At 37.1% G+C, this 14,572-nt stretch overlaps 1 protein-coding gene across 5 annotated transcripts in view; it reads right to left on the reverse strand.

Annotated features, from left to right (window-relative positions):
- The window catches only part of ARHGAP6 (Rho GTPase activating protein 6), a 675,128-nt gene that overhangs the window by 16,367 nt on the left and 644,189 nt on the right, over window positions 1-14,572 (reverse strand). For all 5 annotated transcript variants that reach the window (XM_016424787.2, XM_056808175.1, XM_056808176.1 and 2 more), the window contains exon 10: window positions 5,825-5,922. In XM_016424787.2, the coding sequence (XP_016280273.2) occupies window positions 5,825-5,922 (98 nt within the window). The remainder of the gene's footprint in view (window positions 1-5,824; window positions 5,923-14,572) is intronic.

Below are 14,572 nucleotides of genomic sequence, written 5' to 3' on the forward strand. Positions count from 1 at the left end.
ATATTTATACTCAAATTTATACTGAAAAATAGGCCACTTGCTATTTATTAGCTGCTCTAGAAAAAAAGTTTGATGGGATAGAAGGATGATCATCAAAGTTGAATAAAAGGAATACTAAATACTGTATGTGGATTTAAATTATTAACACTGTTCTTGTTTTCTGTTGGATTTGAATTAACTCTATTTTGCGCTTGTTTCCAGATTACACTATAGATTAGGAACTAGAATTAGATCTCTTTAGTTAAAATCAGGCTTAAAACACATCCAGTTTGACAAAATAAGTACAATATCCTTTTGTTCAATTTAAGTTGCTATAAATCTACATTTGAGTTTCATATGCAAATCATTGTTAGTAGTGTCTTTCTTTTTTTCATCTCTGGGCTGTTCTGAGTCAAATAACTACTCTACACAGTCAACATTCCTGGTCTTCCTTAATTGCCCTTCCCAATTCCTCTTTGCATTACTCCACCCCCCCACCCTCATCCCCTCTTCCCCATGTCCCTATGTAGAAGGAGAAAATATCTATTCAACTCAGTTTGGAGAAAATACAGACTATAAAGCTTTCAAACAAAATAAGCAATTCAAAAAGAAGCTTAACTAAAAGTCTTGGATCTTTAGTAATAAAATGGAACAAATCTCTTCTAATCTTTGTGTGTTTTTTGTTTGGAGCCAAAAAATATAAAGATCCACGCAGAACATAGAAGAGCGAGTCCTCTGATCTTTTTAAATCCTAAAGTCGAGTAAAGGAGAAATTCCCCCAAAAGAGAGCTCTTAAATCATTGTACAAGTTTTTAACCTTTCATAACATAAATTAAAATAAATATGTTTTGGGTCTTGGTTTTACACTGTCTTGGAAATTTTTGGGTTTTTTTCCCACCATCAAAATAAAATCTTTTGCTGTTTCCCTTTGGCATCACAAGAAACAATTAAAAGATTGATCATAGGTATTATCTGTGCTGCCTTCAGTGGAAAAGGCTAGTGGGCATATTAGTGATTTGGTTTTTAAATGTATATGAAGTGAATGCATTCAAAATGGTCATTTATGAGTCATGTCATTGGCTGCTGGCACCAACTTTCCTTGTTCTTTACTCCAACCAATCACTATTAATTTTCTTTCTTTCCTTTTTAAAAAAAAAATATACCTTCCATTTTAGAATCAATACTGTGTACTGGTCCAAGGCAGAAGAGTAATGGGGGTTAAGTGACTTGCCCAGGGTAAAACATCTTGGAAGAGTCTGAGGCCTGACTCTCAAGCCACTGAGCCACGTGTCCCCACTATTCATTTTCAAATATATTTTGCCTTTCCCAATGCTTCTGAGATTTGCTCTACTCCACTGCCACTACCCTTGGCTAAGACCGCATGTCCCAGTCCCCAGAGTACCACCATAGATTGCCCTTTCTGCTTCCTATTTCTCTCTATTTTGGAATCCTCTTTTCATTATTTCATTGTGCTGCTTAAGAAGAAGCCATATTTCTTCTTGGCTTATCAGATTAAATATAGGTGGTCCAGGCTTTCACATTTGATGCCTTCTTGGAGATCATCAAAGCCCTAACAGCGTATGTGCTTTGGGTCTTAGGTTTGCCTCCTCTTTGCTTCACTTGCTTTCACCTGTGTGGAAAGAGTTGAATCAGGATGTGCAACTAGACTTTTATTAGGCAATGTCATATGAATAAAGTAGCAAAATTCTAAGCAGTAAAAAGTGGAGACAGTTTGTACTCTGATATATTCCAAAGTGGCCAGTTCAACTTGGCTTTTTTGAGTGTATCTGTTAAAGTCTTAGTGCATCAACATCTAAAACTATTCTTAACAAAGAACATTAAGATCTCATTAGGAGCAAAATCTCCTCATTCCACTTAACCCATCCAACTTTAGTTCTTGCTACTTCTATCTCTACCGCCTCCTTTCCCCCACACATTCTTTCTTTTTCCTTTTTAAAAAAAAATCCTTATCTTTTGGCTTAGAATTGATACTGAGCAGTATTGATTCCAAGGCAGAAGAGTCTTAAGGGCTAGGGCAATGGGGGTTGAGTGACTTGCCCAAGGTAATACATCTTGGAAGAGTCTGAGGTCACATTTGAACTCAGGGCCTCCCATCTCTAGGTCTGACTCTCAATTCACTAAGTCACCTAGATGCCCATGAATTCTTTCTAATCTGGCCCATTTCCTTACTGTTGCCCACCAAAAACTATATTCAGTATTGCCTTTGTTCATGACTCCCTATATCTTGACTCTGAGCATTTTCACAAACTGTTCCCATGCTTGGAACTCTCTCCTTCCCTCCTTACCACTAATCTCCTGGCTGCCTTCAGGTTTCAACTAAAGACCCAACTTCTGCCAGAAAAGCCTTTCCAGATCCCCCTTCACTCTCTTGATGGTCTCTAAGTATAAATAAATAAATATATTACTTGCATAGTTGTTCATCTGTTTCCCCCATTAGATTGTAAGACCCTTGAGAGCAAGGATTTTCTTTTGCCTTCTTGCTATCACCAGCACTTAGGACAGCACCTGCCATACAGTGATAGCTAAATACATACTAGTTGAGGGGAAGCTAGATGGTGGATAGAGAGTCAAGCCTGGAGACAGGAGGTCCTGGGTTCAAATTTGACCTCAGGAGATACATCCTAGTTCTGTGACCCTGGGCAAGTAAACTCACTTTGCCTAGCTTTTACCACTCTTCTTCCTTGGAACCAATCCATAGTCTTGATTCTAAGACAGAAAGTAAGGGTTTAAAAAAGAAAAACAAGTGGAGGAAACGATCAGACTCTCTAAATGTTATATATTCTCAAAGGGTCAGTTCCAGTGCCCCTTTCTTTGTGGAGTCTTCATGACTGACTCTGGCACACACCAAATTCTCCCTTCTTCTTGACTGTTTAGTTACTTTATCATAATTGTACTTATTTTTGAATTGTCTTATTTTATTTTTTCTAATCACTTCACATTTATAAATCTTGTTTACCCCAATTGCAGTATCCTTGAAAAGGTCAGAAATCCTCCTTCACTACAGTCTTATGAGAATAGCGAGTCATTTAATATAGACTTATTGCTCCTCCTCTTTTTTTAAACCCTTACCCTCTGTCTCAGAATCAATACCGTGGATTGGTTCCAAGGCAGAAGAGAGGTAAGGGCAAGGCAATTGGGAGTGAATTGACTTGTCCAGAGTCACACAGCTGGGAAGTATCTGAGGCCGAATTTGAACCTGGGACCTCCCACTTCTGGGCTCAGCTCTCAATCCACTTGGCCACCCAGCTGCCCCTGGGGAGCCTTTCTTTCAAAAGATTTTTCTATACTGTCTGTGATGATCTTTTCTGTAGGCTATTTCTACCTTTAGAGGATGAACAAGAAGTCTTCCCCCCCCCACTTCCCCTTTAAAACCCTTCCCTTCTGTCATAGAATCAATATTTAGTATTGGTTTTAAGGCAGAAGAGCAGTAAGGGCCAGGCAATGAGAGTTAAGTGACTTGCCCAGGGTCACCCAACTAGGAAGTATCTGAGGTCAGATTGGAGCCTAGGACCTCCCATCTCTAAACTTGACTCCCTGTCTACTGAACCACATTTCCCCCTTATATTCTCAGATTTTCCCACTCTTTAACACTAATCTCTATTATGGTTTGGATGAAAGACTAGGAAGAGTCAAGATAGGAAACTATTGTTTAGAGTGAGTTGCACATTGGCTTTTTTCACTTTCCATATGGGAACTAAAAGTCGATTTTATTTCCAGGAATGGTGTAAGTCAGTAGAGTACTCAAAACGAGCTCCTTTTGGAAAGACTATTCCCCTCCCTCTCTAAAATAAAAGTTAATTTCTTATGAAACAGAAGCTTGCCTAATGAGCAGAGTATAGTAACCTGACAAACACAGATTAATTGAGGCTTCGTGCCTGGAATGTGTATATTACCTCACACAGGCAGGGAAACTTAGCAGATCCATTAGGGTTCTTTTAATATGGTTAAAGAAAAAAGAAAAAAAATCCCTTTTTATGTGCCAACTTAAATTATTGATCAGATCTGCCAATAGCTGAAACTGTCTGGTTGAGTTTTCGTGCCTGTGTCATGTAAACCTGAAGCTCAAACAGGCATGCTTTGGAAGTGTTTTCTTATATTATGTTTCTCTCTTTAGAATGTACCTAGCTATGTAAATGGGTATGCATGCACACACGAGCACACACACAGGCATATCTCCTGCCACTAGCCTTAATCAAAACTGAATATCTTACTGATGAATGACCATAACAGAAGGGTGTTGTGCTCAGTGCATAGTAGGTGTGAATAAGTTCTGTTTGAAAGAATGAGCCATTTCAAAATTCTTCACTTCTGAATGACAAATCTTAATTTAGTAGTGCGAAAGGCAATGGATGTTTTTGATAGACAGGGAGCCCTAGAAGCAATGAAAGAGGAAGAATGCAAATACCTTAAAAATACTTTAGTAAAAGAGTTTCCTATATGAGTGAGGTGAAAAAAAAAAGGGGGGATGCTTGAATAGACGCTGCTCTACGCCTGTTACTTTCAATGACTTTCATCAAGGAGTAATGAAAATCACATAGTCATAGAGAGCTCAGAAAATGTTTGTGACACTATTAGTACATTAAAGCCTTTGTTTCTCTGGTAATGAAACTGCTCTACATTGGAGGTGATTTTATCTTGAAGATTCATTCTTATTCTAAAGCTATGTTTGTGCAGAAAAATTGGGTATTTATTTATTTATTCAGTAACTGGGCCAGCATGAATAATTAGGACCAATCATGGAGGGCCTTATTTGTTTTCTATTCCTTTGGGCTATGTTAAAATAGCTTAGCAATATACAGGCTCCACAGTAAAAAGTGCAGTGGGGCATGCTTGTGAGTTATGCATTGCAGGCTTCAAGGATAACATTATTTTATTTCAGTTGTAGACAGTCCAGTGTAGTTCAGAGCCTTTCGCACTATTTGCTAGCACTTAGGCCCTTTTTATCTTTTATATATGCTCCAAAGTGCCTAAATAAACATGAAAATTCGGAAGTTCCTGATTTGGCATTGATCAGATCAACTAGCTGACTGCTTAATAGCCATACTGCTTTGGGTAATGCAAAATCCAAGTATTGGAATTGTACATAGATTTAATTTCATTTATTAAAACCAAGTGCATGGTGTTTAATATGTGCATTCAATGACCCAGAACATATTTATATAAATAGAAACAATAAATTAAAAAATGCATGAAAGTGGATTGACTAGAGTGTAACCATACATACTTAAATAACTGGAGTTCTGTTAAAATTCTTCTTCATCTCTTTATTTTTCAACACTTAATAAGCTCTATAGTAAAAGGAAAAATGGTACCTCCAAAGAAGGCATACTTTAAAAGTCTCTCAGAAGCTGATATCCAATTATTTTAGTGGTAGATGTATCAATGTGCCTTGGAGCTCCTACCAGCTAGCACTTGGTTCTTTTCTTCCCTCCCCCACGTAAGAAATGCATTCAAAAGAATCTGAATAATGCCAGATAATTTCTAATTTCCTTAGCAAAGTCAGTATAACTAAAAGGGGAATGCTTTAATGTTGTATCTGCTCAAATAAAATGGAGGCGGAGATCTGGCCAACAATTGGGTCCTATGGTCAAGGTAAATTGCTAAAGTGGAATTTCTGGTCTAAATGATCTAGTCTGGGTGTTTGCATCAATCAAATCAGTCTGATGCTTGCCAAATCTCCACTAAACTTTGTCCTGTGTGGGAACAGCCTATGTTTAGAAAGAGAGCACAAAATGCCGTGGAAACTGGCAACCTTTCTAATTCTTCCCAACAGAAACGGAAATTCCCAACACGAAGTTAGAGGATAAAAAACAAGAGTACTCACGATGATTGAGAAGCTTTTCTTCTGAGTAAATAGTCCACAACATCAGGGTCAGTCTCTAATAGGCTGATCAAAACTTCATTCTGGAGATCTGGAGGAACCTGAAAGAATTTTTTAAAAAGTAGAAAAGAATATTAGGGAGAAATAACAGCAGAGTATGGAATTACGGCATGTGATTGGAGTCTTGGAGACTAAGGAAATAAAAGGCAGCTGTAAGTGTCAGAGAGCACTGCATCTTGATTTGAGTGTATTTGGATGTTCACATCTCTAATATTAACCTTCACTATCACTTTTTTCCATTTCAAGTTATATATATTTTCATTTAAAAAATTCTATTTTCTCTCCTATTATCATTTCTTAACCAATCTTGACAATGAGGGAAAAAAGAAAACAAAACAAAATCTCTTGTAACAAATATGCATACTTAAGCAATACAAATTCCAATATTGACTGTGTCAAAAACATGTCGTATTCTGTACCACAAGTTCACCTCTGTCAGGAGATGGGTAGTCTGTTTCAAAATGGGTCCTCTAGAATAGTGAGTGGTCATCAGAGTTCTTAAGTCTTTCAAAGTTCTTTGCCTTTACAATGTTGTATAAATTGTTCTCCTCACTTTGCATCAGTTCATTTAAGCCTTTCTGGGTTTCCCTGAAACCATTGCTTTGGAAATTTCTTAGAGTATAATAGAATTCCATCACATTCATATATCACCATTTGTTAGCCTTCCCCCAATTTCCCTTAGTTTCTAGCTCTTTTCTGCCTCAAAGAAATTGCTATAAATATTTTGTATTTGTAAATTTCTTTCTTCTTTGTTTTGCTCTCTTTGGTTATATAGGCCTTGAGATAGTATAGAAAGAGATTTTCATTTTAATGCTCAGAAACCCCAAGATATTGTCATCCATGATAAGTGGCAAGATGGGATATGACGGGAAGACTTGGGGTCAGAAGATCTCAGTTCTGGCTCTGCTATTCAGTAGCTATGGAATCTTAAAGTTACTTTCCTACAATAAGAGATACAATGGTGTGTAGAGGGTATGCTATCGAGGTCTCCTAGCCAGTTAACATATTTCAATGTCCGACATATTAATTTGTCAAAGAGAGTCATCAAGTCAGTCAGATTTAACTGGAAGAGGACCTCATATTCCTCAGCTGTAAAATAAAAGGACTCCTGGAGCCTTTCTGGAGAAAACTCATGGAATTATGTTGTTTGAAAGCGATCTAATCTTTGTTGAACCTAAGACAATGCACAGAAATCCTTAAGTCTTCCAAGTTGATTTCCTCATTTCAGTGTCTTTTAAATTTTTTTCTATTCTCCTTGAACTCTTACCTTGAGCCATTCGCTTTTTAAACAAAATTCTTATTTTCTGTCTCAGTAACAATTGTAAGACATAAGGACAAGGGCTAGGCAAATAAAGTTAAGAGATTTGTCCCTGGTCACAGAGGTAGGAAGACTATGAGACCACATTTGAACCCAGATCCTCCCAGCTCCAAGTGTGGCGCTCTATCCACTGTGCCATTTAGCTATCCCAAGCCACTCACTTCCAGCAATTGACTTCATGGTCGGCTACCTCAAATGCCTTCCTCTATACATTAAATTTTTTAGTCTCCTAACCCAGATGAACTGTATATTTTCTTTTATACAAAACCCAGAGTTGATTGGCAAGAGATGGAAGTTGCTAAGTTTGAAACTAAGTTTTTAATAAATAAATAAATAATAATAAATAAATGAAATAAATAACTCTAAATGGAATAGTTCTAGGGAAAACGTGCACATGACTTTTATAGTTTTCTAATTTTTAACTGTACATAGTCCAAATAAATAAAAGTGAAGCTACATCAGGACAAAGTATTATTCCGTCAGAGACAAAGCTGTTATAAACTTATGGAGGAAAGTTGTCTAAGAACTGTGAGTGGACAAAATAATTCATTGTGCTCCACTTCCAGATGGGAGGTCGAGGAATTATATCTCACTGGTTGCCCCAAAGTTTGTGTTGTTGAGTTGTGAGGACCTGGAAAAAGAGAGTCATGCCACTTCTGTTAATAAACACAGCGATAAGACGCGAACCAGAAAACTATGGCTTGTAGAAATAAGAGGACCTCTTCTTTTCCTGAGAAAATCTGCAATAGTGTGAAAGGAAAAAAATGTTTTATTTTTTTTAAATGGCACCATATACACAATAACATTTTTTGCAATTACATACTTTCTCACACTATTTTTCCCCTTCAGAAGTTTAAATGTAAATCTAAATTGGTCACAAGTAAAACTGTCCCTATTTTGCAGTGACCCAGGAATCTTTTTCCTAGAAGAGTTCTTTTCTTAGTTTGCTTTCATTATGTCTGCTTTTACTCAAAGTCACTCTCTTTCAGTTTAATTGGTTTAATGAGCATCAAGACTTAATCAACTAATATTATCATTAGCAAAAGCTGTGTAATCTTCCTCTTGTTTAAACAGAAGGGCAAAGATGATCTCTTGGGCTTGGAAATTTTTTCTGCTCTAGGTTCAAAGTAGCAGTGATCTTATGACTTTGTGGGACTTCACAAGAGTATTGGCAAGGGTAAGAGTAACATCATTGAACCATCTTTCAGGAGTGATGAGCTAAGATTTTGTATTTCTTAACAGAAAATAATTTTCAAGAAATGGCTACTGATTTTTTATTTCATTTTTAAAAAAGAGTAAGGAGCATAAATAACAACGAAAAAGGAATAATAAGTTTTTTTTAAAGAATGTTTCTTATTTATTTATTTAGAATATGTTTTCATGGTTACAAGATTTATGATTTTTCCCACCCCTCTTTCCTCCCCTCTCCCAGAGCTGACAAGCAATTCCACTGGGTTATACATGTATTATTCTCCAAAATCTATTTCCATATTATTCATATTTTCAGTAGAGTGATATTTTAATGCCAAAACCCCAATCATATCCCCATTGAACTACATGATCGATCATGTTTTCCTTGTGTGTTTCTACTCCCACAGTAAGGAAGAGTAATTTCTAAATGACATTGATGTTTACTGAGTTGGGTCAGTAATACTGACAGTAAAAATACTGAGATATTGGGCCAGTAAAAAGAAACTATCCGTATAATTTTAAGTAATCCCTGTGGGGAGGTTGAGTGAAATTGAAAGCAACAAAGAAAACCGGTAATTTATTAAGTGCTTGCTATAGGACTTAGGAAAGATTCTATTTCCATTCTCCACCAAACCAATAATCTTATCAAAATGAGCATTTCTTCCAGTAGTGCAGATTCCAATAATCCTATGTCATTCTTGTCTGTGTTTTGCCATAAATTATCCTTAGACTGCCTACCTAACATGCTGGGGGACCTTCCTTTACATCTTTTAACCTTTGAGGATATCTCTAAGGAAATCCATCTGTTACTCCTTACCGTCCGTGCATCTCCTTTTCCAATCACAGATATCTTTTACATTACTTCTACATATTTCATTACTGGTAATGTGCTGTAGTCTGCTTATACCCATCATAATTTCCCCCAAAGTTCTTTGAGTCAATGACAATTTTTATTCTTTGAACATTGTGGTCTCTGATGCACAGCCCCAGAGTATCATCAGAAGAATATAAATAGAGGCATCTAGGTGGCTCAGGAGATTGAGAGTCAAGTCTAGAGACTGGAAGTCCTGGGTTCAAATGTGGTCTCAGATACTTCCTAGCTGTGTGACCCTGAGAAAGTCACTAAAAGCCCCATTGCCTAGCCCTTACTGCTCTTGTGCCTTGAAACCAATATACAAATATGAATTCTAAAATGGAAGATAAGGGTTTTAAAAAGAATATAAATATGAAAAATACAATGTTGCTTCAAGGAGCATTGTGAGATCACTGAAATTGTTATCTTATTTCCCAAATACAATCCAGTCTATATTCTTCCCACTGGACCCTAGACCCAGTTCACTGAATCTGTCAAGAATATGTGTTCTAAACAATCAATCAGCTTGATTGGTTGTGTATTCAGCTGTCTTATCATAGTCTGAAATGGAGATGCTAAACATGTCCTCCCAGAGAGCATGTGGCTTGCAACACTCCAAAATGCAACACAAAGCAGATTAAAATATAAAAAATTGGGAAATATTTAACAAAATAAATAAAAGGTAATAAGACAAAAATAATGTTAACGTAGTTTTGGTAAATCAGTTTGAGGCTCCCAGGGACCTTTATGTCGTGGTGTAGTGAAGTTAGTGTTGGAGTTAGAATTGGAAAGATCTAAATTCAAATCTTCTTTCGGACACTTACTAGCTCTAGGACCCTGGTCAAGCCGTTTAAACTCTGTCTCCGTTTCCTCATCTGGGAAGTGGCATCTACTTTACCGTGTTGTTGATAGGATCATTTTGCAGACCTTGAAGTACTTTGTAAATGCTGATGCTTATTACTAAATTCAAAGCCAGATCTTCAGAATCCCATCCAGTGTTTTTTCTACCATAACAAAGATTCCTTTTTTTTTTAACCTTTACCTTCTGTCTTAGAATCAATTGTGTATCCTTTCCAAGGCAGAAGAATGGTAAGGGATAGGCAATGTGAGTTAAGTGACTTGCCCAGGGTCATATAGCTAGGAAGTGCATGAGATCACATTTGAACCCATTCTCTAGGGCTGGCTCTCAATACACTGAGCCACCCAGCTGCCCCTCATAGTAGAGATTCTTAACTTGGGTCTGTGAATTAAAAATAATGCATTTTGATAAATATATTTCAGTATATTTGGTTTCAGTATAATTGGTTTCCTTCTGAATAGGGGTCCATACGTTTTATAAGACTGCTTGAAAATGTCCATGGCATTATTTAAGAAAAAAATACTTTAGACAATCTATGTGGGAAATTGTTATTGTATGTAATTGGGAAAATAAAATATCATTAAAAAAGTTAAGGACCCCTATTTTACACTAACTTTTCTACTCTAATAGTTCTCTTTTTCATCGACATAGATGATTTCACACATTCAGCTCATCAAGCTCATCAACTCATCTATAATTGAGTCTTTTTTCTTTATTTTTAGTAAAAATCCTTACCTTCTGCTTTAGAGTCAATACAAAGTGTTGGTTCCAAGATAGAAGAGCAGCAGTAAAGGTTAGGCAATTGGAGTGTGTGAAGCCAGATTTGAACTGAGAGTCCTCTTGATGCCAGACCTGGTGCTCTACCCACTGAGCCACCTAGCTGCCCCTATACTTTTAGTCTTAAAGAAGTATCTGAAGCACTGAAATGTTAAGTCATTTTCCCATGGTCGCAGTTAATATGTGTCAGAGGCGAGACTTTGACTTCAGTCTTTCTAATAACCAAGTTGGTCTTCTATTCATTCTACTTCACTGAGATGACTCCTAATCCATTGACTGTTCCACTCTACCCCTTCTAATGAATCATTCTTCACTTCGTTTCTGTTCTCACTCTTTCCTCCTTTCTTCCCCCCCCGAACTTAAATGCAGTTTCCTTGCTTCCCTCCAGTTAATAAAGCCAGCCAAGGGAGCCAACTTATTGTCCTGCTATATGACTCATCTATTCCAGACCTGGCACTCTATCTACTGTTTCACATAGCTGCTGAATGTATTAGCAGATGTTCCATATAGATATAGATATTGATATTGCATAGATATAACTATATTTATGAATATACAAATATGTCTCTCTTTAAATGCATGTATGGGGGGGCAGCTGGGTAGCTCAGTAGATTGAGAGCCAGGCCTAGAGACGGGAGGTCCTAGGTTCAAATCTGGCCTCAGATACTTCCTGGCTGTGTGACCCTGGGCAAGTCACTTGACCCCCATTGCCTAGCCCTTACTACTCTTCTGCCTTGGAGCCAATACACAGTATTGACTCCAAGACGGAAACTGAGGGTTTAAAAAAAATGTATGTATGCATGCATGTATGTAGATAAGTATAAAATTGCTCATTTGCTCTTGACTAAAGAACCCCCCCCCCCCAAAGATAGCCTGGTATTGTAGCTCTTCATGAAGTTCTATAGTTACATGCTTTGGTCCAGATGTTCCTCCATTTGTAAGTAGTACAAATGCCATACTATCAACAGAAACAAAAGTCTCTAAAAGTTTGGAAAATTCATTTCTTCTGCCTAGCTTGGATCATAAGAACTCTCGTACATTTTAGCAGAGTTTATTTCTTCAGTACAGTTTCTCTAGAAATAAATGTCACTGTTTTTGTATTTTTATCAACTAGAATTTGGTATTTAGAAGAATTAAATATAATTTTTATGAATCTGATATTCAGAAGTGTTTCAAAGTGCACATCAATGAGAAAGTCAGTTTAAAAACATAATCTCTCTCCGAAACTAGCTTGTACTTTTAGTTCAAATGTGCCTGTATTGCTTGTCAGTCATAAAACTGGCTTTTTAGCAATTTGACGTTTTCTTTCTGGATATTTCTATGGACATGCTAACTCAAAGTCAGCTCCTTAGATTTTGAGACAGGATGCTAATTTAGCTGTTTCTTTTAATTGCAGAGCTGTCTCCAAATTTTGGAAAAGTTATTTTCATTTTCCAGTCCTTTTTCAGCATAAAAGTATAAATATACATTTCAAAGATAAAAGAATAAAACCAGCATGATTAAGAAGGCTCCTCTGAATCCAGACCAAATGAAAAACCCTGAATGACCAAGGCTACTCTCTCAGAATACAAAGATGAGGAGAAAGGTGGGACACTCATTGCATTTTCTACACTGTCTTAAGGAAATTATTAACAGAATTGCTTGGAAGGTAGTTCTCAGGGCACTTGAATCAGGCTTCATTAATTAGGTCCCTTTCATACAAAACCAACATGCTATTTTGGATGATTTTATAACTGCCGTGACAGATGGATCAAATCCCCCTGTGAGCTCTGGTGGCATTTGGCTCATCTATACAGGATGCTAAAAATCATGTTCCCAATCTAGGGGACCTGGACTGTATTCAGCCCTTGCCTCTCTCTACTGACTTAGACTGTATGACCTGGAAAAACCTAGAAAGATTTATATGAAGAGATACAAAGTGAAATGAGCTGCACCAGGAGGATGTTGTACATGGTAACAGCAATAACTCTGTCAGTAATGGAAGAATCCAGGATGATTCCAAGTGCCTCATGATAAAAATGGCTATACAGCATCACAGAAGAAACTGATGGCATCTGATTGCAGATTGAAGTATACCATTTTCCACTTCATTTCCTTCAGAATTTTCCCCCCCAATATAAGTGCTCTGTGACTTTTACAACATGACAAACATGGAAATATGTGTTGTGTGACAGCATATATACAACCTATATCATGTTGCCTGCCATGTTGGAAGGAGAATGTGGAAAGGGAGAGAGAGAACATGGATCGTGGGATGTCAGAAGATGATTATTGAAATTGTTTCTATGTGTAATCTGGGAAAGGATAATATTATTATACATCACATTAGATATTATATGATGTAAATAACCATACTTATATGAGAAAGAGCTATAAAAACAGTGATGGTACCTATTAGGAGGAACAGTAAAAGGGTATAAACTACCCTGCCTCTTTCTTTTTCTGATCTTCAGCATCTTTTTGTGTAATTGATGGATTTGGATAGGTCACTTGCGAAATTAGGTGGGGTTTATGCTGGTGTTTGGAGTGTCTGAAGAAGAAGGAAGCAAAAGGTAAAGGAAAGCATTCTGAGAAATGGGATGATATAGTAGTTAGAACACTGGATTTGTAGTAAAAAAGATCTGGTTTCAAACATCACTTTAGATTCTTCCTAGTTGTGGGACCTGGGAAAGTTCCTTAAGTTGTCTGGACCTTAGTTCTTTATCTGTGAAAGGAAGGAGCTAGATTTGATGGCCTCTGAAGCCCCTTCCAGCTCTAAATCTATGATGAGAAGCTAGGCTAAAAAAAGGGTTAATAATCTCTCATCTGAGGGAGGTAAGATAGCTTTAAGAGGTTACTTATCTTGCCTTGAATCACAGTCAATAAGTGGCCAAGGTGGGACTGAAACTTGATAACGTATAAACTAACTCAATTTTCTCTTCTCTTTGTCTATTATACAAAGTGCTTTCATTACAGAAATGTGTGATTAAGTGGACAGAGACCAGAAAAGCGTGCACACACACACACACACACACACACACACACACACACACACACACACACACACATAAACAATCTGTTGTAATCAGATCAAGAAAGTCCTGATCTCATGAACCATCTGCTGGGACTACAAAACAGCTTCTTTGCCAGGTATCAGTTCTGATGGGATTTTACCTCTAGTGGATCTTCTTTTCCTCTGGCATTTTGTTTATTTATTTTCATTTTTCAAAACCCTTGTTCTGTGTTAGTATCAATCTTAAAACACAAGAGTGGTGAGGGCTATGCAATCGAGATTAATGACTTGACCAGGGTCACACAGCTAAGACATATCTGAGGTCAAATTTGAACCCAGGTTCTATGACTTCAGACCTGGCACTGTATCCACTGTGCTAGCTAGTTGCTTTTTAACTTAATTTTTTTAACCATGTGGAAACTAATGCTCCCTTTCACGGCCTTCAAAACATACCTCAAAGCGAAGATACCACTTAAGAAGAAATGCTAAAGTTGAACCCATCTTTACACTTAGGGAAATAGAAAAAAAGGTAATTAATCTGAATAAATAACTAGATAACTGTAACAATTAGGTTTGGGGTGTTTTCTGGTTAGATTGACTGGATAATGTCTCCAATTCTACCCTTGATTTTTTAAGCACTGATGCCTGCCAAAAAGGCTTAAGTAAATGCAATTTGCATTAGCTAAGGAAGAGAATACAAG

Source organism: Monodelphis domestica, chromosome 8 (assembly GCF_027887165.1).
Source record: "Monodelphis domestica isolate mMonDom1 chromosome 8, mMonDom1.pri, whole genome shotgun sequence".
NCBI lineage: Eukaryota > Metazoa > Chordata > Mammalia > Didelphimorphia > Didelphidae > Monodelphis > Monodelphis domestica.